General features: G+C 38.9%; 1 protein-coding gene across 2 annotated transcripts; it reads right to left on the reverse strand.

Annotated features, from left to right (window-relative positions):
* Positions 1–5,170: 5,170 nt before the first annotated feature.
* On the reverse strand, positions 5,171–24,267 carry LOC307128018 (uncharacterized protein). 2 transcript variants are annotated; one of them, XM_079819543.1, is made up of 5 exons: positions 24,208–24,267; positions 21,699–21,869; positions 19,246–19,319; positions 10,851–11,052; positions 5,171–7,157 (listed from the first exon to the last, which is right to left on the reverse strand). In XM_079819543.1, exons 4-5 carry the CDS (start codon positions 10,933–10,935, stop codon positions 5,524–5,526), a joined length of 1,719 nt encoding a protein of 572 aa, XP_079675669.1. In that variant the 5' UTR covers positions 10,936–11,052; positions 19,246–19,319; positions 21,699–21,869; positions 24,208–24,267; the 3' UTR covers positions 5,171–5,523. The 2 variants fall into 2 exon arrangements, with proteins under 2 accessions (XP_079675669.1, XP_079675670.1); XM_079819544.1 differs by lacking the exon at positions 24,208–24,267 and having other exon boundaries at positions 21,699–22,909.
* Positions 24,268–26,333: the final 2,066 nt, after the last annotated feature.

The following is a 26,333-nucleotide window of genomic DNA, read 5'->3' on the forward strand; positions in this document are numbered from 1 at the left end:
GGGAAGCCAAGTAGAAATGCAAGAGGCAAAAACTCCAGTCTCTGAGAACTATGCATGGCCATGGGTGCTCAAACGTATGGTAAGTCTTGTGCCTACAGTATGTGCCTATTTCTACATTTTTACCATGAAATTTGTATTGCAGTATTTTAAAGGGGTGGTAAACCACGATTTCACTATTCTAACTTTAGCTAGCGTGTAATGTTGCTGCTTGAGCATAAACAACATCTGCAAAGTTACAACGTTCAAAGTTTAAAGCAAAGGGAGATATTTGCTTTTAAAGAAATCAGTTTCTAAGAACTACAGCAAACGGCCAGTAGGCGACTACACACATTCCTCCAGGGTTGGTGACATCAACAGGCTCAATATTTACATAAACCCCTCCTCCGAGAATATTAAATAAGGGAGGGTGAGGCCATTTTGTATCGCGGCGCTGTTGTGGTATAAGTTAGTTAGGCTGGAGTGTTGTTGCCGCGATGCCGAGGAAACGCTGTTATTTCCATCCGGATTGCAGGTCTGGGGTACTTGCTCTGTTCAGCCTTCCTTGGGACGGGGGTGCGTTGCAGAGCGTTTAACACACAGCATGTTATATGCACGTGTGTTTGAGTCAGCGGGGAATCAGGCGCGCAGGGCTCTCTGCAGCACATCTAACAGAGGAAAACATCCACCGTCTTTGCGATTTCAATGCCGGATTTGCACAACGTCAGCTGCGTGAAAAAAACACTGCCGGTGCGTGGATGCACGACGCGCGCGCTGCACATTTCACGGAGGACAACACAAACTTCCACAAACTTCGCGAGTTCAATGCCAGATTTGCACAACGTCAGCTGCGTGAAAAAAACACTGCCGGTGCGTGGATGCACGACGCACGCGCTGCACATTTCACGGAGGACAACACAAACTTCCACAAACTTCGCGAGTTCAATGCCAGATTTGCACAACGTCAGCTGCGTGAAAAAAACACTGCCGGTGCGTGGATGCACAACGCGCGCGCTGCACATTTCACGGAGGACAACACAAACTTCCACAAACTTCGCGAGTTCAATACAGGATATGCACAACGGCTTGTCCTGAAAGCTGGATTTACAAACACAAGCTGTTTACGGGCCACAACCTGTAAGTCTGATTTATTTTTCATCGATGTGTTTTCCTGTAATAGGTTGTAGCAAGGAAGTAAACAGATGACAGCGCTGTTCTGCAAACCAGTCTGTTAAATGCTCATTCATACTTAACGTTATCCGACGAACACCTAACATTACAAACACTAACGTTAAAATCTCAACAGCGAACCTGACATTAGTGTAAATGATTCTTTGATTAGAGCTTTTATGTATTGTTTATCTTCAGGCATGCTAAACATGGTTCTGTGTGTGATTTGGCTAACTTACTAGTAAAGCCAGTGCTTAGTGTTCGTTTTGGGTTAATAGTTCTTGCGACAGATATTTGGCTATAATCGTTCTAAAAATACAAAAGTAACAGTGCCATTCAGTAGCGATCATTATAGATCCGCAGTCTTTACTCTTGAGGACTGAACAGGTTCTGCTCGATCATCTTCACTCAAATGTTCTGGGTCTGATTCGGGCTCAGATGGTTTTATTGATGCCGACCAAAGCACAGCCTCCAGGTAAGGGGCGTGACGTTTCCGACAACCGTGCACTGCGGTTAGCGAATCAGAACACACTAGGCCAGCTAACCAATCAGAGCCCACTGCGTATTTTTGAGGGACTGGCTTCATACAACCCGGAAAGCATCAGACCGTTTTACAAGGAGGGACAGAGCAGTGTAGAATAAAGGTCAAATATATGAAAAATAAGGCAATTTTTTTTTAAACGAAGCATGAACACATGTTACAGTGCACCCCACAAACACAGTCAAGCCTTCAAAAGAATGTGTTTTACCACCCCTTTAACAATTTTACATTGTACAGGCTATCACAAGTGATGCTCTTGAAACAAGTGACAGAAGAGTATGTTGTCTTAAAAGAAATCTAGCATCACTGGCAAAGCCTAAGTCTTTAAATATCTGCTGTTTAAAAGGTTGCTGTTGATATGGGTAAAATAGTTTTTGTTCAGTACTTGGCTAATAGTATGTGCTGTAATATTATATACATAATGCTTCAATGTGTATATTATATAATGTACTGACTTCTGCTTTGTAAATTTAAATCAGGAATGGGCAACTCTGGCCCTTGTGAAATGGAGAGTTTACCTCCAAGCCTAATCAAGCATGCCTGAAACTTTTAACTGAAGTCTTCAGGTTTACTTATAGATAATTATAGGCAGGTGGGTTTGAGATTGGAGCTAAATCTGCAGGACAGTGGATGCTGAGGGCCAGAGTAGCCCACCACTGCTTAAATCATGCAGAACCTACGTTAACCTGACTGTACATTAAACTTAATTTGAATTGTGTTTTTTGTTTTACTTTTAGACCAGGACTGGAGAATGCCTGACAATAGGATGTTACAACTTCTTCCTCTGGTTGAGAAAAGGCTACACCACATCATCTGTTTATCAATTATACACTGTAGGGTACAAGTGGGCAAACTGTTTAGAAGAAGAAGAACATGATAGAGGGAAGAGCAAGAAACCAATTTAGCTGTGATAATGAATCATTATTTTCCAACACAATATCAAATCTGTTTTCTGTATCATAGTTGACTGGATGGGATTATGTGGCACTCATTTGTGTGGCTTCAGCAGCTGTGACTGGATTAATATGATGTTAATGTATTTTTGAAGACCAATTTAATTTATCTTGAATCTCATTTGTCTTTATGCTACTTTATCAACTGTATACTGTATCCTCCAATAAAGTGTTGAGTGATAAAGTGAATATTGTGTATGGTGTTTGTAAAGTAAATACACATTTTACGAGTTTATTTAGGTTATCTAATTAATTACCAAGATTCTTTTACATGAGACAAACATTTTTCATCTGGTTATATTATATTTGGTACAACAATGCACCAAAAAGTTGCATATACTTGCATGCTGTGACAATATGCCAGTTTTCAGTGACAAGAAAGAAAAAAATACACAGTAGCCTGCGACAGCCAACACTGCACAATTGTGTGGTTCCATCTAAGTTGTGTGGGGCTATAGTATTCATGTGGCGCTTCCTTCAGGTCACCAGGATACTGTGGCTTAACGGGCACCCAGGTGAGCCTTCCAATAGGAAACGTGGACCAGTACTCTAGGGTTGTAGGAAGCAGCAGTGAGAGATTGAATGAACAGACAGACAAGGGTAAATTCTAATTATGTTGAAAGATTTATATTAAGGAAAAGGATAAATTAAATGAATTAACGAATTGTTTCTCTTTCAGGAAAAAAAAACTGAAACAGAAGAAAAGGGAAAAAATTATCAATGGAATACAATGAAATAACTGGTTGTCAATAAATTCAAAAAGAAAAACAAATAAACTGGTTTCTGGGTTTTCTTTTTCTTTCTAGAAGTTATTTAATCCTTTTTAATCTCTTTTTGAAATCTAGATGTCTAGATTACCTTTAGTTTAACTTTAAACTCCTAATTTAATTTTTTTTTCTTACCAAGAAGAAAAAACAACCGTCCATACCAACGTGAGACGTTAGATGCAACAGTTCAGGCCTACCGTTGTGTTGAACGAAAAAAACAGACAGCTGTCAATTGAGAAGAGAGAACAGTCCGACATCCGTTTATTTTAAATATGGATATTTTTCTTACACAAACGCATCGATTTGCTTCAGAAGGCCTTTATTAACACCCCGGAGCAGCGTGGAGCACGTTATTCGATTGACAGATGCATTTTTTATGGACTTCAAAAGCAGAGCAACTATTACTGCTATTATAATGCTTGGATTAGCCAGAACATTTTTAATATAACTCAGATTTTATTTGTCTGAAAGAAGAATGTCATATACACCTCGGATGACTTGAGGGTGATAAATCATGGGCTAATTTTCATTTTTGGGTGAACTATCCCTTTAAGGCGCCCTATTTGAGAGTTGCCAATTGACCTATCGGTAAGCCCCTGCCCTCGAACGCAGATGAGCCAATGGCAGTTGAGTATCAGTCGCATGGGGACCGGAACTTGGACATCTTTAGGTTTCAGCGCCATAGAGAAACATTGGAAAATTCAAAACTCTCATTGGTTTGATGGTGTTTATGCTACATAAATGGTAAAACGATGTGCCTGGGGTACTGAAACACTGATTCCAGGTATCCTGAGAGGATTTTCTGGTTGTCTGTTGTATTTTCTGTAAACCCCCACTTCCAAAATTAATCTCCCACCATATTTAGTTATTTTATACATAATATTTTATATATCCCTTCATGGCATATTTAAGTCCCACTTGAAGGCTCCTCGACATGGTCCTTCTGTGTCACAGACTTTATTGTGATTATCTTCTAATTTGTTTCTGTATGCAATTTTTTATATTTCTGTGAGTTTAGATATGTTTAAGCTCTGCATTATCTGTCTTACTAAGGAGGGACTCCTATTTTGATGGGTATTATAGTCTACGGAGCGATGTGGATAGTGAGTGCAGATTTGCAGATACAAAGTTAACAGTTCATTCCAAGTGCACCCCCCAAAACAGCATTGGTCTGTATATGTTTGTTTACTGTTAGTTGTATAAGTGTTTTTTGTTTAATTTGCTGTGTATGTTAATGATAATGCAATGGAGAGAGAGTTTGTGAATGAGATGTTAATGCGCACTTATGCTTTGTTTTTTCAGCTCTTACAGTGACTTTTTGGAGTGAAAAGGGATGCAATAAACTTCATAAACCATCAGTAGAGTTTGGCCATCAATCGGACGGGGTCCGCCACATTCTGTGTCCAAAAACAACTTGGGATAAGGTTTTCAAACTGACAGCTGTCATTGTGAGGCAGTTAGCCACTCGGGTTTGTTTGTCCGATTTAGCAACAGTAACTAAGGGGGTGGGGCTTACCGATAGGTCAATTGAGTGCATAGGAATCGGATCAGCTGAAATGGGGCGGAATTGGAATTTCCAATAAGCAATAAGCTGATAGCAGAGCTTGACTACGTGGCCTGCCTGAACTAACATAGAATGCTTGATTTTTGTGCATCACAATAAATACCCAATTTTCAGTTATTTTAACAGTTCAAGTTAGTCTCAAGAATGTTTAAGAAGCAAAAAGCAGAACATTTGACTGATTTTGAGGCACCCACAATCTCAAGGTTTTAGTGAACTTTATTTAAATAGATGTTAACAATATTTCAAGTTCATTACATTTTTTATTAATTTCATGATACATGCCCATTATAGGCCTTTCTCCACAATGTAGGAGTTCTTCTTACAACACAACACTCTTCTATTCTTCTAACAATCTCATTGAAAGTCCAAATGCATGAGGAATGCTACCATGCAAATTAAAAATGTTATATTTTAACTTATGTATAATTTCACAGAAACCGCCATTTTAAGAAATAATACAACCTCACATAAACTAAAAACCTTTTCACTAAGAAGTAAAAATCTAAGAAGTGATAGTGGAATTTAAACAAACCAAAAACGAATAAACTTTTGTTACAGTGACAACTTGGAGCAATGCTTTTTTATACAAGTCAGCAGAGCATGTGACTGGAGGTGAGGGGTATCTCCAGTATGCACTTTCTCATGTTGTTTCAGCTTTCCAGACTCAGTAAAACCCTTTCCACAATGTAAACATGTGTATGGTTTTTCTCCAGTATGGATTCTTTTGTGTATTTTCAAGCCGCCAGCTCTACTAAAAGCTTTACCACACACAGTGCACAAATGAGCTTTCACACCAGTGTGTATTTTCTGATGATGTGTAAAATTACTAAGCCATGAAAAAGTCTTGCCACAAAAAGAACACAAGTAGGGCCTTTCGTTTGTATGCATTTTAAGGTGGATCTTCAATTGTCTTGGCAGAATAAATGTTTGACTGCACTGATCACAGTCATACGGCCTTTCTCCAGAGTAAGAACGCAGATGGTTTTTGAGATACGCTGCCCGGGTAAAATCCTTCCCACACTGATGGCATGTGAAGGGTTTCTCTCCAGTGTGAATCCGTATGTGAGCATTAAGGTGTCCTTTCTGTGTGAAACACTTTCCACACTGAGAGCATGTGAAAGGGCACTCGCCAGTGTGAATCCTCATGTGATCTTTAAAGTACCCTTTATGTGTGAATCTCTTTCCACACTGAAGACATGCAAAAGGCTTATTTCCAGAGTTCACTTTAATGTGATCCTTGAAGTGTCCTTCATGTGTAACAGTATTTCCAGTGAAAGCTATTTCTCCAACATGAGTTCTCATGTGATACTTAAGGTTTCCTTTACGTGAGAACCTCTTTCCACACTGAGGGCATGCAAACGGCTTCTCTCCTGTGTGAATTCTCATGTGGTCTTTAAGATTTTCCTTACACGTAAAACTCTTTCCACATTGGGAGCATGTAAAACGACTCTCTCCGGTGTGAACTCTCATGTGATCCTTACAGTATCCTTCACGTGTGAAACTCTTTCCGCACTGATGGCATGTGTAAGGCTTCTCTCCAGAGTGAACTCGTATGTGATCCTTAAGGTTTGCTTTACGTCTGAAACTTTTACCACATTGAGGGCATATGAAAGGTTTCTCTCCAGCATGAATTTTCATGTGATCCTTAAGGTTTCCTACACGTGAGAACCTCTTTCCACACTGAGGGCATGCGTGAGGCTTCTCTCCTGTGTGAATCCGTATGTGGTCTTTAAGATGGTCCTTGCACGCGAAACTCTTTCCACACTGGGGGCATGCAAAACGGCTCTCTCCGGTGTGAACTCTCATGTGATCCTTACAGTATCTTTCCCGTGTGAAACTCTTTCCACATTGAGGGCACGAGAAAGGCTTTTCTCCAGAGTGAACTCGTATGTGATCCTTAAGATTTCCTTTACGTGTGAAACTCTTGCCACACTGAAGGCATGTGAAAGGCTTCTCACCGGTGTGAATTCTTAAATGAATCTTAAGGGTTCCTTTCTGTGTGAACACACTTCCACACTGATGGCAGGAGAAAGACGTTGTGGCTTCTATTTTTTTTTGTGAGAAACTGTTGGCAACATCTGAGCAACTAGAATTTTCTCCAGTTGTAAACTTATGATTTTTTTTATACTGATGTTCCTCCTCCGCTTCAGTCCGATCTTGCCTTTCCTCTTTCACTCCCATCAGGTCTAAAATGAACATATTAAACTGTCAGTTAAAGAGGGACAACCGTGAAATAAAGGTGAAACACTTTAATTCCAGAAAGCAACAGTGCTCAAATGTCAAATTTTATGTAATTTTTTTAAAGTCAGGACTCTTCAGCCTTCAGTTTAGTTAATCAGACCTGAACAACTCAAGGTCATCAAGATCTGAAAATTACAGGTCAGGTGTGTAAGATCAGGATAAGAACTAAACTTAAAACCGTGGCCCTCCAGCAGAGGTGGAAAGTAACGAATTACATTTACTCACGTTACTGTAATTGAGTAGTTTTTCTGTGTACTTCTACTTTTTTAAAGGGGGGGGGGGTGAAATGCTGTTTCATGCATACTGATCTTTTTGCACTGTTAAAGACTTGGATTCCCATGCTAAACATGGACACAGTTTCAAAAGCTAAGGTGGACGTTTGATGGGAGTATTTCTTTGCCAAAATTAGTACTTCCTGTTAGTCATAAGTTTCGGAAAGTTTTTTTCGATCATGGGTCCGCTTGACGTCAACAGGGCGGAATTTCCTTATATGGGCCGTACGGACAATTTTACCGGAAGAGCGCGCGAGAGAGAGAGCGCGTGAAAGCAATAGGCTACGCCCATCAAAGCGCTGGCTCGTAGCCAAATAACCCCGCGTTAAGGCAAAAGTGGATGGAGTTTGCTTTTCCGGATCAGCAACTGAGTTGCGCAAATATTTATGTCTGTTCCCTGCATTTCGGTGCCGATTGTTTTATAAAAAAGGCCCAGTTCGACGCCGGATTTTCAAATCGCCTAATACTGAAGGATGGAGCGGTCCCAACGATAAAGGTCCCAACGTTGGAACCGCACGCAGTGAGTAAGACTGCTTCAAATGTCTGTTTTTGCCTATGCCCATCAAGTAGCCCAAACATGATCACGTATTGATCAATGGAGCATGCGATGTATAGTGTGTACATTTGTTTAGCTGGCCACTATATGTGTATGTTTGTGTATTGTAAAAGCACTCCAAACAACAATACACAAAGAGTGGGGAAATATGTTGAACTAAATAAGCGCGCTTCTTCATTCAAATGCGCTACTATTCCATGTCTTTCTATGTAAACACTAGCCTGACGCGCAAAACCAGTCCGCTTACTACAAATCATGTCTACACAAACCACGCGTAAACACACACACACACACACACACACACACACACACACACACACACACACACACACACACACACACACACACACACACACACGATATAATTAAAGTATAAATGTGTAAATAACACAAGCCGCTAAGCATATTATATAGTTATCGTTAGTGTAACTTATACCACATAGAGATGTCCTGCTCTAGTCGTTTTTGCTGCTGCTCCTGTTCAACTTCAGCCTCTGGGTCTGATTCCGGATCATAGATGTATGGCTGTATCTGATTAAAAGCCATTTTTTATGTTGAATAAAGTTTTTTCCCGCTTTTAGGGATGACGCAGCTTTCAGACGCACTCAACACAGTAACAGCGGCGCGCTCGACATTCTTTAGCTCCGCCCACACGATACGCCCCCAGCCGCACGGCTTTTTTCAGAAAGACTCGGAACAGCGCATCTTCCTTTTATAATTATAATAAAAATAAAGACTTTTCGGAGATATGCAGGATGCAATGCTACTCTATAGGTACTCAAGATTGACATGAGACTGATTGAAACTGAGCGTCCCCCCCCCCTTTAAGTACTTCTAATTGTACTTTCACTTAAGTACGTTTTGTTTGAAGTATTGTACTTTGCTACATTTTAAACCTTATCCTGAGTGAAAATAAATAAATAAATAATACAAAGGGGGGAAAATCGCTCTCCAGAAACTACTGCATTGAATTGAAGGGAGGGAGAACAAACCCGCAAAAAATCACAAAAAGACGGACAAGACAGACGTCAGTGATGCAGACCCAGCTGAAAGCAAACGCCGTCGTAAACCCCTGGCTAGCATGGAAATAGGCTACTTTGGATATAGAAAAAAAATGTACGTGTGGTTATCATGGAGGATATCCAAATTGTTCAGAGACATAATCCCTCGGTGCAGATAAAGGTATGTTTATAACTTAAAGGAAGGGAAGGGAAGATGAATGTGTATTTAAACTGTCATTTATGTAGTAGAAATGTGAAATTATTTTTGAATTTGGTGCCTTCTAGATTGAGAAAAGACAGAACATTTATTTTTGTCTCATGTGGATGAAAGACAACAACTCCCAGAATGCACTTGCTTCGCTGCCCTACAAGGCCACTCCCTTTTGACTTTCTCCCTTTTGACGTCGTTTTGATCTTCAAAATAATACAATAATTTTGTTCAGTTAGAGAATAAACACTACAATTAAAAACTGAACGTGTCATTTCAATAAAGTGTGAGCCTAACGAAAGTCACGTCACAGACGCAGCAGGGGTCAGATTTCATTCAGCACGAAAGGGAAGTAAGAACTGAGCAGAGCTGAGGTAAGCGCGGCTGTCATTCTCAGCGTTTTCTGATCGCATATGCAAGCTAAACTTTCATAGGAATTCATTGAAAAGTTGAAACACTCACTTTGCTCTGCACCGCCCCGTTATGAATGCCCGAGCCGAGCGGCAGCGGCCGTGCACATTTACATTCTGTGCGTGAGATCTCTCCCCTGTGGGCGGGTTGAAAACATGTGGAACAGCTCCTACCTTAGCTCCTACTTTAGCCTCTGGCCCAAAATTTTTTTTTGCGTCATCAGAGGATTTTTTCCAGAAATAAAATGAATAATTTTCTCGTCTCAGAGGGATACGAGGGGGGAAAGTACCATAATTCAAATATACTACGGGGTTTCTACTGATACAAAGCTTAATGCTAAATCACTGAAGTTACCCTTTAAGGCCGAATGATTTCTGTGATGCAGAGGGAATCCCGGAATCCAGTCATGAAAATTAAATTTACAGTATAACACGCAGAAAGATGGATGAATGAATAAAACGAAAGTAGAACTGTACAATAAATCAAATCGCGACATGGTCTGTGAATATTAAAGCACAAAACCCTGCAATATAAATATATGATCTTGTTCTGTCTCTGTCTGAATGAGCAGCGCCATTTCTGAAACAGGTCTTCAGTAAAACCCGTCAAAATAAACATTTGGTTTTATACACAGGAGAGTCCCCACCCCCGCTGTTAAAAAAAAGTAACTCTAGTAAATTTTAAAGGAGCTACATTTTACTTTTACTTGAGTATATTTTTAGACCGGTAATTTTACTTGTACTTGTAAAATTTAATTGAAGTAATTGTACTTTTACTTTAATAATCGCCTTTGCCAAATCGTGTGCGGTTTCATTTTGATTAATCGTTTAAAAAAAAGTTACAATACATAAAATTGTGATCATGATGTAATTTGTTTGTTCAAACAAGGGGCATTTGCATGTATTTGCATTGATTTTATCATGAACATTTGTGTATGCACAAAAAGCATATTTTGCATATGCACAAACGTTTTCAGATTTGTAAAACTGAACATTAAAAATAAGAATTTATGCAAAAAAATTTAAAATATGCAATGCGGACTGTGAATGCGGTTTGTGCTGTTGCATAACATAAAAAAATCCACTATAAGATTCCATAGTGTACAATTAACTTTCATCTCAAAAGATGAAGGACAATTGTATTCTCCATGATATGACAACTTTAAAGAAGAATCAAGAATGAATACCAACCTTTTTGTTCCTCAATATTTTCATAATCCTCCCTGGATGGCTCTTGATCACTCATGTCCCCAATTTCCACTTTAATAACCTCCATGTTTACAATAGCATGTCATGTAGATTCCTTTAGTTACATCAGAGGTAATTACTCCTGCTTTACATGCTTTTTACTTGTAGAATGATGGAATACTTCCAAGCATTTATCAGTGAACTGCTGTGAAAAAAAATAAAAAAAGATTATACATTCTTATTTAAACGTTGTGCACACTGACAAAGAACATGTTTCAAAAATTCCTGGTGCCAAATTAATCTCTCAAAGGCTAACATGAAGCTAACTATCAGCCCTAAACATTCCTTGGGCAGCCTTTTCTGATCCCATTTGTTTTCTGTGTAGCCTTGAACTGGCTCTGTTGTCGTAAATGGGAAAGGAAAACGCAATGATTGGGAAAGTTTACAACCGCCTCAATAAAAATGGTCCTCAATGGTATGGAAAACATACCATTTCAGCAGTAAGTCCATGAGGGTGTTCAAGGCCCTTGAGCAAGACCTAGGGGTACAAGTGAATACCCCAAATGAAGTAAAAGGAACATGTTGGCTAACACATGTGTCTAGAACTTTAGGCATATTGCTAAAACCTGGAGAGAGAGAGAGAGAGAGAGAGAGAGAGAGTCTCTTTAGGACCCTGAAGAGTTTCCTGCAGTCTATATGCACATGGACCACTTGGCCAGCAAACACAGACATTGCTGGAAGGGCCACAAATGACTACAAACACCATATAAATAACCTGACCAAACAGGCTGTCAGTGGGGTTCAAACCCTCACTGTGAACATTGAAGCAATGACCGTGAGGAAGACTCCAGCAACTTGTAACAGACATGAAGCAGCAAAGAACGGCACACACAGAAGATGAAATACCATTGGCTTCTGGTGAGAGAGGATGTTGACACAGTTGGCTACCACTTCTCCACCTGTGTGTTTTAGTTATCAATTACTTTTAATTAGAGATGCACGATATGATTTTTTTTTTTACAGATACCGATAATTAAGTCCTTCTCATGGCCGATACCGATAACCAATAAGTTCATATTTTTATATTATCATTTCCATATTATCTGCAGTTCGTGCACCCAGGGGAATAGGAAATCTAAGATGCACTGATGAAACTGATATTTTAGTAGCTCTGGCCTAACTATAATAGCAAATATCAGTCCTAGTTCTTCAAATGTTTTTATTTTTTGTGTAAGGCACCACAATACTTAGTAACAGAAAGTGTTTAACTATGACAGAATTATGGTTTATCTGCACTTAACTCATTAACAACAAATTTATATTCAAGTATGTCATGCATAAAAAACTGCATATTAACCTTTAGTGCATGAGGATGAGGATACATAATACATCAAATACATGAATAAAATGCATTGCCATTACATTTGTCAACCTCAAGAAAAAAAAGGGGGGAAAAGTGCATCCTCAACCAAAGAGCATATAGGGCATTGTTGAGATTTCTCTGAAATCATATAGTTTAACAAAATAAATATAAGGGATGAGGAAGGTATCTTTAAGTGTTTTTCAAATACATAATAGATCATATGCATTGGTCATCAAGGACTATGAAATCCATTACTTTGTCGTTTATGGCTTTAGCCTTGTCGCTGTCTCTGGAAAACTTTTTACATGTTCAAATGCCAGTTGAATGGGGATCGTCGCTCCGTGTTTTAGGCCGGCTACACACTTTAAGCGTGGCTGCGTCTCAGCTGCGTGGTGTGTCCGTTTTTATTTCAGCTTCCATGTTAACACCTGCGTGACGCGCATATCAGCATGCGATACGCGAGCGTGTTGGAAGCGTTTCCAGTCTAAATTAAATAGGAAAAGCTGTTTATGTGTCATTTTGATACGGATACATGTTAATAAATGACAGATTGATGTTTTAAAGTCTCTAGGTTCTCACATAAATGCAGATATCATTGTCATTTAAAAAAAAAAAAAGATTTTCAAATATTGCACCTGTCAATCCAGAACTAAATATTCTGACGTTGTCTTTGCTGTATCAGTAGGCTATATTTATGTTTAACATGAAGTATAGGCCTTTCTGGTGTCATGTCATGATTTACGGTTTCAAAAGCTTTCTTAAAATCCAAGGACACAGCACCAACTACACCTCCTTTATACATCTTAGATTTAATATTATCCAGCATAAGGCAATTTGCAGTTTCTGTAGAGTACTTTTTTCTAAAACCAAATTGCATAGGATGAAGAGAAAATGCACTATTATTAAGATATGTAATTAATTGTTCCGCTACCCATTTTTCAGCGACTTTAGACATTACAGGAAGAACACTTATTGGTCTGTAATTGCTAATTTCTACTTGACTTCCAGATTTATGAATTGGCGTGATTACTTCATATTTCCACGCAAAAGGAAAAATTCCTTGCATTACCGATAAATTAATAATCTGAGTTAAGGGTCCTATGATTGATTCTTTATGATTTAAAAAAAAAAAATAGAATCTAATCCATACTTATCTCTAGAGTTTTTAAGAGAATTCATTATTTTGTCAACTTTTGTATTGGACACCTGCTTAAGAGTGAATGTAGGTAGGGCAGTATCAGGCATTGTAATACATGGGATCTCTGGACAGAGAGAGTTTGTGAGAACACTTATTGTTTCAACAAAATATCCCACAATCTTTCTGTAATTAATAATGATTAATCGCACCTAACATTTAAGTTTTAAATATATGTTTATATTGTAATAATTTCTAATTTAATCTCTGAATTAATATAGAAACAACATATTAGATCTAATAGGCCTATACAGGAAATATACAGAAATTGAATACATTTATCATAAACTTATTTCAGTCTTCACTGCATAAAATATAAATTAAATATAGATTAATCTGTATTAAAGCTACAAAAGCTCAGTCAAGAGCAGTAAGTGATTCTCTGTCTTTTGTTCTTTGATTATAACGTTAATAGCTGCTGTCCCTTTAAGAGCTGCCGCACATGACGCAGATCTGACACGCAAAATCTCTCACTTGTTTACTGATTCTCTAATCCCTATATAGTGCATGGCAGTTGAGTGCACTATATACAGTGAGGAAAATAAGTATTTGAACACCCTGCTATTTTGCAAGTTCTCCCACTAAGAAATCATGGAGGGGTCTGAAATTGTCATCGTAGGTGCATGTCCACTGTGAGAGACATAATCAAAAAAAAATATATCCAGAAATCACAATGTATGATTTTTTAACTATTTATTTTATGATACAGCTGCAAATAAGTATTTGAACACCTGTCTATCAGCTAGAATTCTGACCCTCAAAGACCTGTTAGTCATCTTTAAAATGTCCACCTCCACTCCATTAATTATCCTAAATTAGATGCACCTGTTTGAGGTCGTTAGCTGCATAAAGACACCTGTCCACCCCATACAATCAGTAAAAATCCAACTACTAACATGGCCAAGACCAAAGAGCTGTCCAAAGACACTAGAGACAAAATTGTACACCTCCACAAGGCTGGAAAGGGCTACAGGGAAATTGCCAAGCAGCTTGGTGAAAAAGGTCTACTGTTGGAGCAATCATTAGAAAATGGAAGAAGTTAAACATGACTGTCAATCTCCCTCGGACTGGGGCTCCATGCATAATCTCACCTTGTGGGGTCTCAATGATCCTAAGAAAGGTGAGAAATCAGCCCAGAACTACACGGGAGGAGCTGGTCAATGACCTGAAAAGAGCTGGGACCACCGTTTCCAAGGTTACTGTTGGTAATACACTAAGACGTCATGGTTTGAAATCATGCATGGCACGGCCCTGCTTAAACCAGCACATGTCCAGGCCCGTCTTAAGTTTGCCAATGACCATTTGGAAGATCCAGAGGAGTCATGGGAGAAAGTCATGTGGTCAGATGAGACCAAAATAGAACTTTTTGGTCATAATTCCACTAAACGTGTTTGGAGGAAGAAGAATGATGAGTACCATCCCAAGAACACCATCCCTACTGTGAAGCATGGGAGTGGTAGCATCATGCTTTGGGGGTGTTTTTCTGCACATGGGACAGAGCGACTGCACTGTATTATGGAGAGGATGACGGGGCCATGTATTGCGAGATTTTGGGGAACCATCTCCTTCCCTCAGTTAGAGCATTGAAGATGGGTCGAGGCTGGGTCTTCCAACATGACAATGACCTGAAGCACACAGCCAGGATAACCAAGGAGTGGCTCTGTAAGAAGCATATCAAGGTTCTGGCGTGGCCTAGCCAGTCTCCAGACCTAAACCCAATAGAGAATCTTTGGAAGGAGCTCAAACTCCGTGTTTCTCAGTGACAGGCCAGAAACCTGACTGATCTAGAGAAGATCTGTGTGGAGGAGTGGGCCAAAATCCCTCCTGCAGTGTGCAAACCTGGTGAAAAACTACAGGAAACGTTTGACCTCTGTAATTGCAAACAAAGGCTACTGTACCAAATATTAACATTGATTTTCTCAGGTGTTCAAATACTTATTTGCAGCTGTATCATTCAAATAAATAGTGAAAAAATCATACATTGTGATTTCTGGATTTTTTTTTTAGATTATGTCTCTCACAGTGGACATGCACCTACGATGACAATTTCAGACCCCTCCATGATTTCTAAGTGGGAGAACTTGCAAAATAGCAGGGTGTTCAAATACTTATTTTCCTCACTGTAAGCATGTAGTGAACGAAATAAAGCGAGGAATTCGGACACTGACGTATTTCACCTCGTCAGAGAGCTGTCACAGGGGGGGCGGCAGTGGCTCAGTGGTTCATGTAGATTGTCTACAAACCGGAAGGTTGGTGGTTCGATCCCCGGTTCCACCTGACCAAGTGCCGAGGTGTCCATGAGCAAGACACCGAACCCCAGCTGCTCCCGACGAGCTGGATGGCGCCTTGCATGGCTGACACCGCTGTCGGTGTGTGAATGGGTGAATGTGAGGCAAAAAATGTAAAGCGCTTTGGATGGCCGTAGGTCTGTTAAAAGCGCTATATAAATGCAGTCCATTTACCATTTACAGAAACTTTGTCACATAGCCTACATTTATCCTACATGTACTGTAGCTCACTTTAGAAATAGATAACATCCATATAGACTTTAGATTATAATTATACAAACCTCCGTACAAGCTTTAGTTTAAAGGGGTGGTAAAACACATTGTTTTGAAGGCTTGATTGTGTTTGTGGGGTGCACTGTAACATGTGTTAATGCTTCGTTTTTAAAAAAAAATCATTATTTTTCATATATTTGACATTTATTCTACACTGCTCTGTCCCTCCTTGTAAAACGGTCTGATGCTTTCCGGGTTGTATGAAGCCAGTCCCTCAAAAATACGCAATGGGCTCAGATTGGTTAGCTGGCCCAGTGTGTTGTGATTCGCTAACCGCTGTGTATGTTTGTCGGAAACGTCACGACCCTTACCTTACCGGTAGACTTTGCTTTGGTCAGTATTAGAAACGATGGCGTCAATAAAACCACACCAATCTGAGCCCGAATCAGACCCAGAACATTTTAGTGAAGATGATCGAGCAGAACCTGTTCAGTCCTAATGAGTAAAGACTGCGGATCTATAATGATCGCTACTGAATGGCACTGTTACTTTTGTATTTTTAGAACGATTATAGCCAAATATCTGTCGCAAGAACTATTAACCCAAAACACTAAACACTGGCTTTACTATAGTAGCCAAATCACACACAGAACCATGTTTAGCATGCCTGTAGATACATAATACATAAAAGCTCTAATCAAAGAATCATTTACACTAATGCCAAGTTCGCTGTTGAGATTTTAACGTTAGTGTTTGTAACGATAGGTGTTCGTCGGATAACGTTAAGTATGAATAAGCATTTAACAGACTGGTTTGCAGAACAGCGTTGTCATCTGTTTACTTCCTTGCTACAACCTATTACAGGAAAACACATTGATGAAAAATAAATCAAGACTTACAGGTTGTGGCCCGTAAACAGCTTCTGTTTGTAAATCCAGCTTTCAGGTCAAGCCGTTGTGCATATCCTGCATTGAACTCGCGAACATTGTGAAAGTTTTCCTCCGTGAAATGTGCTGCGGGAGGGAGCCCCGCGCGCGTCGTGCATTCACACACTGGCAGTGTTTGTCTTATGCAGCTGACGTTGTGCAAATCCGGTGTTGAACTCGCGAACATTGTGAAAGTTTCCCTCCGTGAGATGTGCTGCGGGAGCCCCGCACGTGCCTGTTCCCTTCTGTCTCATACACACGTGCATATAACATGTTGTATGTTAAACGCTCTGCAACGCACCCCTGTCCCTATGAAGGCTGAATCGGCATCGCGGCAACAACACTCCAGCCTAACTATAACACAACAGCGCCGCAATACAAAATGGCCTCACCCCCCCCCCCCCCCCCCCCCCTATTTAATATTCTCGGAGGAGGGGTTTATATAAATATTGAGCCTGGTGATGTCACCAACCCTGGAGGAATGTGTGTAGTCCCCTACTGGCCGTTTGCTGTAGTTCTTAGAAACTGATTTCTTTAAAAGCAAATATCTCCCTTTGCTTTAAACTTTGAACGTTGTAACTTTGCAGATGTTGTTTATGCTCAAGCAGCAACATTACACGCTAGCTTAAGTTAGAATAGTGAAATAGTGGTTTACCACCCCTTTAATTGATGGTATATTAATGCACTAAATATATAGATTTGGTTTTCCATGGTTAACCTTGTGTTCATAATCAGTAAACTAACCATAAATCATAAAAAACTCACATCAAGAATAAATATCAATAAGTGTACATTATCGTATATATTATATTCAATTTTTGTATATTTAACTCTCCTGTTCAAGCACCTTTTAAGCTTTTAAGACAATGATCACGTGCGTTTAGCGCCACCACCAACCATTAGCCTATAATAAGATGAATAGAAGAAGAATACCTTCTTTCTATAATTCTGACATGATATTCGACCATGGCTGTTTTTCGGCTCTGTAAAATTAGGTATTGGCAACAGCTAGGTAGCAACGTTGATAGCTACTCATCAAGTCATTGCTCAATTGGACTAATTTGAACAGTCACACTAAAAGTGTGTTTTTTAATAAAGGGATTTTAAGACTTTTTTCGGGGGTAAATAAATAAATTAAGTGTGTAATGACTGCCATCTTGTCTTATGTCTGACCCTGTTTTGATGTAAATTTAAATGGAAATGGAGTCGGGAGTCGACTCCAAAAAACCTGGAATCGAACACCCCTATCTGTCACACACTAGATTCATAGCCGCACGCCAGTTCTTAGTTTTGCATCTTATCGCACTTGAATGGTTTAATAGCCCTTGAATGAATGATAGCATGATCATATAATGTAACATATCCTAGCATTTTACAGAAAATATTCAGATCTAGCCCCCTTTGTAATCGTTAACATTTTCACAAGTAACTGCGATTTAGCTACATATTTTTTCTCAGTAACTGTAACCAATTACAGTTACATGTATTTTGTAATTAAATTACATAACGGTGTTACATATAACTAGTTACTCCCCAACACTGGTGGTGAAGCTGACTTCTGCTGATGAAACTGCACACTATTCTTCACTAAAATGTTCTTCTATTAATTTAAACTCTGACCCATTATTCATGCTGGTCCTGGCATCTTTAGCTATAAAATCTCTGACACGTTTGTACATGGTTTCAGTGTTTCTTTTTTTTTTTTACCCCACCCCATGACTGGCGCCACCAAATTAAGGCCCAGTGCCACCCATCTCAAATGTTAGTCTGGACTGGAGCCCTGCAATAATAACGAGTTATTGGGTGTACATTTATTAAATCATAATGCCTTAATGGAACCTACTTGTCCCTGTCCCTAAAGCACACCCCAACACATTTACAAAGCCCAACTCTACAACTGAACCTGCTGATCTGTAAATGTGTCCTCTAAGGTCCAGGAAGGAAGCCACACTTTTGTGCTTGGTAGCAATATGAGCTGCACACGTCACTGTGAACAACTTTGAGAACACCACATCTAATTTCTAATTAAAGGCTTATTAAATGTTTATTCACCTCAACATTTCAACTTTTTTTAATTAATTTTTTTATTAAAGAAAAGGCCTCTCAGAGCTGGTATGATATGTGGCAAAGAATGCGATTTTTTTTAAAAAGGTTTGTCTGGCTCAACTAGACAATGGTGATACATCTGTATTATTTTAGTAAATATAATGTTGTGTTTGTTATTTACTGTCTTTAAATTCAATTGTGTGATATCAGCACTGACCATTAAAAACAGAGCACTCAAACAGCACAAATACCCTCACACACACACACACACACACACACACACACACACACACACACACACACACACACACACTTTAACCAATCGATTTTACAGAGATACATGAAGAAATAAGGAGAAAATACTCACATCTTTATTTGATTTCTTGCAGTACATCATATCTTAAGATATCGCAGTGGAACTCCTCAATATCATGGTGGAAACTGATGCAAATACACACAAAGATATTTTGTTATAGTTGATAAAGTAAGAGAGTAGAAAGTAGTTACAAACCAAGCATACAGTAAACCGAGCAATAGTGCGAAACTCTGTATGCAGTGTCCAAAATGCCAAATTAGAGTAGAATTTACTTTATTGGCACCCTTGGTAAATATGATCAAAGAAGACTGTGAAAATAAATGTGCATCATTAAAAAAAATCTAACCTTTCAATGAAGTGAAACTAATGAATGTGGGGGGAAAATCACAGAATGAAACAAATGTTTTTCTCTAATACACGTTGACCACCATTATAGGCACCCATAGAAATGCTTATGAGTTATGTTCCCCTTCATATTTAAATTTTTTAGCACACCAGGGTGACTAGGAGCATGACATTTTCCAGCCATGACTTCCTGTTCCACAGGAGAATAAATATGAGGAAACACAAAGGACAAATTCCCTTAATCATCCATCACAATGAGTAAAAGCAAAGAATATTTAATGTGCAAAAGATTGTTGAGCTTCACAAAATAGAAAGTGGCAGTAAGAAAATAGCTAAAGGGCCACCATCACCACCATAAGGACAATAAATAAGAATAGACTTTTTCTTAAAGAAAGGAGTGAAGAGTTTTTGCCGTTTTGAACTCATCGACATAGACACATGTCCTCATGGGTGTAGATTACACGGGGGGTAGCTTTTTTATAAAATGTAAATACATCCCCCGCACTTTTTCATGTATGAAAATGTATGGATACAGCATGGGTGCTAGCATGGGCGTGCCATGACCCCACGACACGTGAGTGACTGATTACCATGGAAACTTGAAGTCTTTTTGAATTTTCAATTTATACACATAATAATGCAAACCTCAACTTGTCGTGAGCACACTTGCCCAATGAATTTACGAATTTACATTTTATAAAAAAGCTACCCCCCGTGTAATCTACACCCATGAGGACATGTGTCTATATCGTCCTAATGCACAGTGAGGAGGAGAGTTTACACCCATGAGGACATGTGTCTATATCGTCCTAATGCACAGTGAGGAGGAGAGTTTGAGTGGACAAACTCTCCAAGGATCCCAGATAATTGCAGAGGTCTTGGGGTCAGAAAAAAAACAAAACAACAACTACATGTTGTTTAGATTTCAAGAAAAATCCTCCTCGCTCATCCAGAAACAAACTCCAGCATATTCAGTTGTCATATAAGACTGGAAATTCAGACGGGACCGGCTTCTATGGTCAGAATGAAACAAAAAAAGAGAGCTTTTTGGCAGCAAACCCACCAGATGGGATAAAAAGTACCCCATGCCAATGGTTAAATATACCACTGGATCTTAAATGTTTTTTTTTGGCTGGAGGTCCTGGACATCTTGTTCAGATACATGTTATCATGGATTCTAGCAAATACCAACAGATTAAAAAAAAACCTTACGACCATTGTTTGATCTTCCACTAGGACAATGATTCAAAACAAGCATCAAAATCAACACAAAAATGTGTCACTGAGCACAAAATGAAGCTTCTGCCATGACCATCCCAGTCCCCTGACCTGGGGCCTCATTTATAAACGTTGCGTACGCACAAAAGAAGGCGTACGCCGCTCTCTACGCACTAATTGGTATTTATAAAAAGCAAACTTGATGGGAAAATGTGCGGTCCTTCACGCAAGCTCTGACCCAGGCGTAAGCACAAAAACGGGTGAAATGAGAAATGGCGACACCGTCGGCAGATGGAAGAAACACGTGAAAGTGTGTGAAACTTTAGACCGTTGTGTAAAAGAAATAGCTATACTGCCTCTCATAAATAATGAAGACTTCACAAAGCAAGTCTTACAATTAACAGCCTACACTAACACCCGTTTGATCGATCTGCAGTGTAAAACAAACTAAATCAAACGAAAATTACAACAGAAATGCAAATTAACACATTTTTGCAAAAAGAAAAGTGAAATATGTTCTGCAATAATATTGGCATGTTATGCAATTCATCCTCATAAATAATATGGTAAACATAACAAAATAATGTGCAAAACTGATATTTTCGTCAATGTGTCCGTCTGGCAGAGCAGATATAGATGCAATTAGATAGATAGATAGATAGATAGATAGATAGATAGATAGATAGATAGATAGATAGATAGATAGATAGATAGATAGATAGATAGATAGATAGATAGATAGATAGATAGATAGATAGATAGATAGATAGATAGATAGATAGATAGATAGATAGATAGATAGATAGATTGTGAGGCTACAGCATTTACGGCGTCTGCAACCTTTTGCCACTCAAGTGCCTTTTTGACATTAGTAATGCCCACACTGTGCCCTCCAAAACAAAATTTTTCTCCTCTTTTCCACCTCGCCAACAATAACTTACTTGAATTGTACAGTGCCCATTTTCAAGAGACAATGGTATAATCCTTCAGACTGATTGTGAAATCATTATAATCGGCAGTGGAGAGAAGATTCCATTTATAAGGTGTGGGGGGGGAAATGCTGTGGTAATGCATAGAATTGTTCCATATCTGATCCACTGATTCCTGAGATCCTGTTGGTGGAAAAGGGTAATATTTGGTAAGGGTTTCATGCCACATGTCATTTCATTGAGAGACGGAGGTTGTTTGTAAGAAACATAGGGCTAAATAATCAAACTGTCATAGCAACAAGATTATTTTAAAGGTACAATAACTTTTGGTCCTCTAGCATGTTAAAAAATAAATAACACAGCATGAGTCTTGTGGAAGAACATTGTTTTGGTTGCTCAAGGCACCACAGAATAAAGCATATCTTATCAGACCAGACCAAACGAAAGAACTGAAGAAAAAGACAAATATCGGAAAACGTCATCTAAGCAATTGCCGTATCTAAAGTTAAGCAATGTTTGTTACCATTAGGTACGACAATTGCTTGTCTGATAAGGTTAAACGTAGGTTTTATAACAGCAGAAAATAGCCAATGTAGATAAAATTTAGTAGATAAAGTGGCCGTTTTGTTGGCCGCTTGTAAAAATAGTTTTTTTTTTCAACATCGCGTCATTTTACATCACAAGAGGGAGTCGCTTGCCGAGCTCTGCGTTGGCTCAGTGCAGAACAGGTTGGTATTCAGTACGAGTTTGTGTATTTTCGGTAGTTTATCTATTCCAATTTATCATTGTCACGGTAAATTATTGTGTCCAGCCTGTCAGGACATCGAGTCCACAGGTTTCCTAAAAAAAAAAGTTAGGAATTCTGCATGGTGGCGTTTTGTGCAGGTGAAGAAACGGGACTTCACTTCTGCATGTGCTTCGAAACACGCAGTGGTGTGTATAGTGCTTTAGACCGGAGGATTATCATCCCGGCGATATGATGGAGTCAAACATTGTTATACTGATGTAAAGCCGGCTATACACTGGCTGCGTGGCGTGAGCATGGCGATTTTTATGTCTTTACACACCAGAAGCGTGTCTGACGCGGCGCTGCTGCTGCTAGGTTACGTACAGGGAGGGCTATACTTCACGTTAAACATAAATATATAGCCTACTGATACAGCAAAGACCACGGGTGTGTCTCAATCAGCATCTGGTTCAGTAGTCTGGGCACTGATAAGGACATAAGTCAATGGGCTGACTCCCTGATCAGTGCCCTGACTACTGAACTAGGGAGCTGATTGAGACGCACCCGATGTCGGCAGTATTGGCGGCAAAATAGGCTACAGAATATTTCGTTCTGTATTGACAGGTGCAATATTTGAAAATCGAGAGCATTTATGTCAAAACCTAGAGGCTTTCAAACATCAAAATGTAATTTATTAATATGTATTCGTGTCATAATGACAAACAGCTTTTCCTATTCAATTCTGCCTGGAAACGCTTCCAACACGCTTGCGTGTCGTGACAAATATGCCTCGGTTCTATTTCTAGCATGCGCTTTCGGCGCGTGTCACGCGTCACGCAGGCAGTGTGTAGCTTGCCTATGATATTAAATGAATAAACATCCACACGCGATGCTTCTTTGTGTTTACATTGATGAATACAAAGTATGTACATTAACACAAATGAATACAGTCTCACTTTTTCGAAAAAAAAAGTTTGGAATTTAATTAATTGTCTGTTCCTTATTGTGTGTCATAATTGTATGGCTGTGGTCTGCCATATGAGTATTAATAAACATTTATAATGTCCTCAGCGTCCGAGCTGTCATTGCGATCCATTGTTTTCCTATCGTTGAAATTCACCGCACTCCCTCTCGTTATGTCATGTCCGGTTTTGGCATTTTTAGATGCGGAAGTAAAATTTTCTCACAAAAACGATTCCAAAAGCCTTAACAGCGTATTTGTATATTTTATAGAAAATCTAGTTCCTACATTATTTTTCTATACATTGACTCACAGGAGTCTCTAACCTGCAATATGCCCTTTAATGATAACACTGTTTGTGTTTCATGGGTAAAAAAAAACTATTATTATTTATAATAAAACTTAACTGAAGTTAGGATTAAATAGATGTAAAGTAAAAACTTTTGAATAATGGACTGAAACGAGATCATACAGTATACAAATGCTTAACACTCAGTGATCATATTACAGAAATCATGTCTTTTCCTATGCAACAATTTTGACGTAATGTGATGACAATTCATCATATCAACCTTCATGCAATAACAGGATCAATTTGATCATTAATAAAGAAACGTAACAACCACACATGTGCATATTTATGAGATGATATCAGCTCTTCGAATAAAACATTGCTGTATTACATTCAATAATAAAAAGGTACATTCGTGTCATACAACACTAAATGTTTTCAATGACAAGTATTAAGTCGGTAATATGAAGCTGTTGAAGCGCATTTATACGGCTTCTAACTGGTTATGAACGCGTTATGTTTGTCAATATAAAATACAAACCTTCTGCAGCAGATCAGCGCAGCCCTGTGACGTCACGTCATGACCTAAGTGTGTAGAGGCAAAATAAAAGTCCGTGCACTCAACCTGAATGGAAAAATCAGTGATTCGTATCAAATAAATTGTAATTTCATAGAGTGCTAAATGTGATAAATATTATATTTATATAATACTATAAATATATATTGTTATTATTATATTTTTTTTTACAGAAACAATGAATGACCAACAATATCATATATATATACAGATACAAGTCCTGGGGAATCATTTATGAGGCTGTGCATAATGACAGTAAATGTAAGGTATAAAAATTCCAAAAAAGAAAATATGTGGGTCAAATCAGTTCTGGCTATCATCCACAAAGCCTGGGGCCAAACCACTGGACAGCACTTTATAAACACATCCAACTGGATCAGCTTGTTTATTCTTACAAATTCAAAGGGTTTCAAGCAATTATCCAAATGAATATTGATTGAAAACATTTAAAATAGTATACAATGGGTCCAGTTAACATTGCAAATCACACTCACTTAGATTTACAATTACATTGTTAAAGTCACAATACAAGAGAAGCAACAGATCTTGTGTGATATACAGTACTGTGCAAAAGTCTTAGGCACGTTAGCATTTTCACACAAACAAAAAAGGTTTTAAGCCAACTATTTATATATTTTGTTGAAGAATGTCAGTAGGAAATATCAGTTTACATTTCCAAACAGCCCTATTACAATTACCATTAATTGTAATAATCCAGTGAGATTTTTTGAATGCACAAGGAGTCTGAAAACAGCCGGTTTCTTGAAGAGTCAGTCTTGGAGACGTTGCCACAGTTCTTCTGAATTTATTCCATCTCAGTTTTTCTGTTTCTTCATGTAATCAGACTCCTTGAGCATACAAATTTAAAGTGGTCATGAATTGAGAAATCAACTTTTCACTCAGCCTTTGATATATAAAAGTTCATCGTGATATAAGAATATCCTGTACGTTTCGGAGCTGAAAATGTCCTTGTTAGTCAAATGCTTTTATCGACACCAGGCCCAGCAAACGCTCGATCTCAGAATGTGCCAAGCTGTGACAGAGTCAGAGTGTATAGTGAAACACCGCCTTAACCGAAGAACACAGCTGATTCTGTAGCCCCGCCCACGATTTATGCATGGCATGTTATAGATAAATAACATAGGCCTATGTAGAGCTAAACTGGATCGAACTTCCAAGCAATAAACATGCTGCATTAACTTCATTCGGATTCCAATATTATGAATGCATGGATGACCTTTATTTTTAAAGGTCCTGTTCTTCGTGATCCCATTTTTCAAACTTTAGTTAGTGTGTAATGTGTAATGTTGCTGTTAGAGCATAAATAATACCTGTAAAATTATAAAGCTTCCATGCCAAGCGAGATATTTTATTTAACAGAAGTTCCCTTTCAAAGCCTACAGCGAACGGCCGGTTTGGACTACATCCCTGTACTCCCTGCTTTAATGACGTCAGTAGAACAGTTTGTTGACTAACCTCCGCCCACAAGAATACGCAAAAAAAGGGGGCGTGGTCTTGTTGCTCTCCCACGTGGAGAAGAGGAAGTGTTGCGTTCGTAGAGTGTGTTTGTCGCCATGTCGTTGAGACGCTGTTATTTTCATACCGGAGTCAAATCACCTTTGTGGCTCAAATTGATACGGTAAAATAAACATGTTTACAATAACATTGAGCGCATGCATCTCCCCCTGTCATGGTAAGAGGCGTGACTTTTCCGGGCAACGTGCGCTAAGCTGATTCGTTTCGTTTGTAAACAAGATACTGGATATGCAGACAGGATGAGATTACATGAATGAATGAAGCAACACACTAATGTAAATAAAAAATGTTTTTTATATGTGAGGTGTTGTCGGTTCATTGTCCTGCGATTCGTGATCAAACTCTGACATTTATGGGCCAGAGCTCGCAAATCCCAATGTCCCGGGGCTATGTGTTTTCCAGACGGGCTACCAAAACGTATCACCAGCCTGCCGACAGGCTATCATAAATAGTGAAATAACATTATTTTCTTGATGTGCGTTGTTCACTCTCTTGACTTGATGTTTGAAGGAAAGATTTAATCGCAGAAGTTTTGATCATGCTGATTTGTCTGA

The sequence above is a fragment of the Gobio gobio genome (genome assembly GCF_949357685.1).
Source record: "Gobio gobio genome assembly, chromosome: 6".
NCBI lineage: Eukaryota > Metazoa > Chordata > Actinopteri > Cypriniformes > Gobionidae > Gobio > Gobio gobio.

Excerpts from the sequence above, each read along its gene's own strand:
- LOC307128018 (XM_079819543.1), bottom strand. The coding sequence starts at position 10,935 with ATGGAGGTTATTAAAGTGGAAATTGGGGACATGAGTGATCAAGAGCCA. Across the intron at positions 7,158-10,850 it reads AAATATTGAGGAACAAAAAG|ACCTGATGGGAGTGAAAGAG; the intron begins GTTGGTATTCAT and ends TGTTCATTTTAG.